Source organism: Cryptomeria japonica, chromosome 3, assembly GCF_030272615.1.
Source record: "Cryptomeria japonica chromosome 3, Sugi_1.0, whole genome shotgun sequence".
NCBI classification, from domain to species: domain Eukaryota; kingdom Viridiplantae; phylum Streptophyta; class Pinopsida; order Cupressales; family Cupressaceae; genus Cryptomeria; species Cryptomeria japonica.
In genome coordinates, this window is record NC_081407.1 from 679,769,657 (window position 1) to 679,774,520 (window position 4,864).

At 35.6% G+C, this 4,864-nt stretch overlaps 1 protein-coding gene across 1 annotated transcript; it reads left to right on the forward strand.

Moving 5' to 3' along the window:
• Nucleotides 1-421: 421 nt before the first annotated feature.
• Nucleotides 422-3,912, forward strand: LOC131055205 (putative leucine-rich repeat receptor-like serine/threonine-protein kinase At2g24130). Its single transcript, XM_057989803.2, has 2 exons — nt 422-3,150; nt 3,233-3,912. The coding sequence occupies exons 1-2, from the start codon at nt 1,108-1,110 to the stop codon at nt 3,242-3,244; spliced, it is 2,055 nt and encodes a 684-aa protein (XP_057845786.2). The 5' UTR covers nt 422-1,107; the 3' UTR covers nt 3,245-3,912.
• Nucleotides 3,913-4,864: the final 952 nt, after the last annotated feature.

The window sequence follows — 4,864 nt, forward strand, 5'->3', positions numbered from 1 at the left end:
TTAAATTGACTCACATTATTACTATAATTGAATATTACATACAATAATAAAGATAAATAGAAAAAAGGTTCTTGGAAATTGTTTGTGTGCATATCCAAAATCATCACATTCTAGTAAATAATCTTTCTTTTAGCACATTTTGGTGGTTCCGCACATAAATGTCTTCTAGGTGAGTTACAATTATAACATTTATTAAAATTAATCTATCATTTATATTTTGATGGATGAAAAAAAAAACCAATAACGTATTGACATATTAAATCTTCTATGATTGTAAATTCAATCTCAAATAAATAGATACCAAAAATCAATCAAATAATGACACATTAAATTTTCGATTTTCCAAGAATACTATTTTAAATAGACCCTAAAAACTGGTAATTTCAAATTAATTTTTTTAAATAAGGAGGTCCTTGTTCTACAAAAGCGAGGTGCCCGTGCAACTACTTACATCTGACTACAAATATTTCTTCATAGGTACCTATATTTCCTCGCAAATTCCATTTCTGGATGACTTTACTTTGCCCATGTTGGTGCACCAAGCTCTAATCCATTTCATTCGCAGCTTCCCACCAAGCCCTAATCAACTTTCTGCGCAGTTTCCCTCAACTTTCTGCTAGGATAAGGTGAGTCCAACAATAGACACATCCATGTTTGGGCGCTGAACCGACCAAGTGCGGCGTTGGGATAATTTCATTCACTCAGTTGATTGGAATGGGATTGGGCATGGTTACTTACAAGGTTCACCCTCTACTTCTATAATTAACAACCGTCTTCCTTGCAACTTCACTTACTACCAACTCGTTTGTAAGCAATAGCTTGTTTCAGAATCTCAGATATACTTTCAGTGAATTCTATGTAAATGTGTAGCATATAGAATCTTTTCCAAGCAAGTTTTTGTTGGAAGGAGAGGATTGAAAATGTGTACCATGGGAGCTAATTGATGATGTATTTTACCGAGTAAAGACTACTTGTTGTTCTTTCTCACAAAATTCCATCAGTTGGATGGTACCCAAGTACCTGGTTTCTTACAATCCTCCTAAATTAAGTTCATTGACATTATAAGAGAGTTTTTTTCTATACTGGAGCTCTTGATGTGGGATAAAAATGTCAATTTTTCCCCTGCTATTAGTCCTGTTTTCCTGCCTACTCAGCTCGGATTGTTTCACTACCGATGGCTCACATCATTCGAAGGACCAACAATCTCTCCTGGCTTTCAAGTCTTCCCTTATTTTCCCACCCAACCATCCATTATCGAATTGGACAGTGGATATTCCTTTCTGCAAGTGGGCCGGGGTTATATGTGATAGACTACAGGAAAGAGTACTTTCCCTCAATCTCTCAGCAATGGGTTTACAGGGTTTTATTTCTTCTCGTCTCACCAACATGTCCTTTCTTGAGACCATTGATCTCTCTGCCAATGCCCTTAATGGCTCTATCCCACCACTGATAGGAAGCCTTTCTCAGCTGAAGTATCTGTCCCTGAGAGGAAATAGATTAGGAGGTAACATTCCCTCCTCTTTGGTAGGACTCTCAGCACTGGTGCACTTGGATCTGGGGCACAATATGTTATCAGGACAGATACCCGATCATATTGCTAATCTCACTAGTTTAACCCTTCTTGATTTTAGTGTAAATCATCTGAACAGCACCATTCCATCATTGAAAGGGCTAAAAAATCTGGAGCGGTTGTTTCTGCAGAAAAACCAGTTTGTTGGTACTATCCCGGATGCATTGGGTCAGCTACAACATTTGCATCTATTGAAGATTAGCCATAACAAACTTTCTGGCAGAATTCCTGAATCAGTCGGCAAATTGCGACAGCTGAGAAGGCTCTTTCTTCATCACAACCACTTGTCAGATCTGATACCGGCCAGTTTAGGCTCCTGCAAAAAATTACAAGTGCTGGATTTGTCTCACAATTGTCTGACTGGAAGCATACCACAAGAAGTTGCAAATCTCTCTCACATAAAATTTTATGTGAATCTGTCATTCAATTTGCTAGAGGGTGCTCTGCCTCAAGAGATTGGCAGGCTTGTGAAGGTTCAAGCTGTAGACATTTCACGCAACAGGTTGAGTGGTGTAATTCCAGAGACCCTTGGAAACTGCACTGAATTGCGGTATCTGAACTTATCAAGAAATGGCTTAAAAGGTACAGTCGCCAATCCACTTGGAAATCTACAAAATCTGAGATATTTGGATCTTTCTTCCAACTTTCTTTCAGGTACAATTCCCCCATCTCTCAAAGGGTTGAAATTCCTTCTTTTCTTAAATTTGTCATTCAATTGTCTAGCAGTTGATGAGGATGGGGGAAAATCTTTTGTAAATAGTAGTGCAATTATATCTCTAATTGGGAATCTCGGCCTGTTGGGGTCAAATGCATCCTCTTTGCCTGCATGTGGAAGACAAAATAGTTTTAAGGGAACCCCACCATTGAGAACGGTAATGGAAAGAGTAGCAGTTGGGGCATTTGGTATTACTGCTTTTATATATATTTTAGGTTTTGTATGGACAAGAAGGTTGGATATAAGGACCTTCTACCTGTGGAGTTTAGTAGTAGAGCAAGCACTCACATTTACCGGGCTGAAATATCCAAAAATCTCCTATGAAGAAATTGAGCGAGCAACAGCAGGATTCAGCGATGACAACTTGTTGGGAAAGGGAAATTTTGGATCCGTGTATAAAGGGATTTTGGATGATGGCAGGGATGTTGCTGTGAAGGTTTTTGATTCAACGAACAAGAACGCCTTCAAGAATTTTACAGCGGAATGTAAGGCACTGAGAAATGTTCGACATCGAAATGTGGTTAAAATTATAACCACCTGTTCCACCAACACCTTCAATGGTTTGATATTTGAATTCATGCATAATGGAAGCTTAGAAAAGAATTTGTATCATCCTTCCTGTGAATTGGGACTGAGGGAACGACTAAACATAGCTTTAGATGTAGCTCATGCCATCGAATATCTTCATCATCGGTGTGAAAAGCAAATAGTGCATTGTGATATAAAACCAAGTAATGTGCTTCTAAGCAAAGATCTCGTGGCTTATTTGTCAGATTTTGGAATAGCCAAATTAATGGACAAAAATTCCCTCGCCACTGTCAATTTCAGAGGTTTGAAAGGCACTATAGGGTATATATCGCACCAGGTATGCTTTCCTTATCATGGGGTTTACGTCCTTTAGTATTCAGATTCGAAAATTTCTAACCATTTTATTTATTCGATTGCAGAGTATGGGGTGAGTGGCAGGGTTTCTACTGCAGGAGATGTTTATAGTTATGGCATCTTGTTATTGGAGATGCTAACAGCAAAGAGGCCCACTAACCCTATGTTTCAGGGGGATTTGACCCTCCGCAAGTGGGTGAGTAATGCAATCCAAGATCAAATGTTTGATGTACTTGACCAAAGGTTGGGTGTCCAAGATCAAATGTCGAGTAATGCAATCCAAGATCAATTGTTACGAATTGGTTTGTGGTGTTCGGAAGATTCGCCTGATGCACGGCCCACAATCACACGGGTGTCGAGTCTTCTGGAGCTAATCATACAGCCTTGGCTGGTGGGGACAAATCGTACTAATCTACAAAGTTTAAATGATCTGTTAGAGGCAGAGCCATGGAATGAAAGTTGGCCTGTAAGTTTAAGATGGCGTGAAAGTTTTGATGTGGTCTGAGGGATCCATTTTCTATTTATCGTCTAGAGGTAATTCCCAACTATGCTACAAGAAGTTTCTTCTCCAAAGACTGTCGTCACAAAAAAAGGCGACCATATTCATTCTAATTTGCTGTTATGTTATGTTCTTTGATGTGATCATGTGATTTGAATTATTGAGAAAAGATATACGTCTATAGGTAAAACATAAGGGAAACGTTCCCTTTGTTCTCACTTGTTTACCTCAAAATTTAGTTGCTGATTTTAATGGAAAATATTTTATTAGTATTTTAATCATTTTTATTAGTACTTGGTAGTACTATTGCATTCATTAAGTCTAATTAATTGATTTTTTGCACCATTCAAAAGTGGTTATTATAATTTTTTTCAAAATAAACATGATTTTTATAAAATTAAGATTTATATTTTTAAACTAGAAATTATTTATCTTCAATATGATTGAATGAAAAAATTTGACATTATCAAAACAAATTTATGAGAATGATAGATTTGGTAGGCTTCTTTTTAGATTTGCTTTATATTTAAGAAATATTTTAACTAACTTTTTTCATTTTTTATTGATTATATAAAATAGAAGTAATTAAATCAATTGGGATCTCATTCATGCAATTTAAATTATATAAAATAAAATTTTCATTACAAGCATTACACAACAAATATGTCTATTAAAAAAAAAAACCCAAGTATTTATTATTATTTATAATTATAGATTTGTATATTTTTTTCAAAATCATTCTACTTTTTATTAATACTTTTTGAAAATCATAATTTTGTTTTTAATCATTTTAATATATACAATATAACTTTATAATATTTAATCATAAATTTAAATAGCTTTCATTTAGTCATTAAAAAATACCTTTTTTTACTTTATTATATCTCAACATATGTCAAACTTACCATATGGTGTTTTGGAACACTTTCCTCTAATTTAGACTAATAACCAATTCCTAAGCCCAATTAGCCCTATTTTTTAAAGCAAGTACAAGAAATTCAAGTGTTGAATTTAAAACCACCACTCCATAGGCTGAGACACATCACAAAAGGACCAATTTAACAAAACCACCACTCCTTAGGTTGAGACACATCATAAAAGTACCAATTTAATAGGTTTTATGATCCACACTCACCAATATTATATTGTCTTGAAGATTCCCTATTCTACCTATGCTCACTAAGTCTAACACATAGAG

Coding starts and splice junctions, on each gene's coding strand:
- LOC131055205 (XM_057989803.2), top strand. CDS start 1,108: ATGTCAATTTTTCCCCTGCTATTAGTCCTGTTTTCCTGCCTACTCAGC.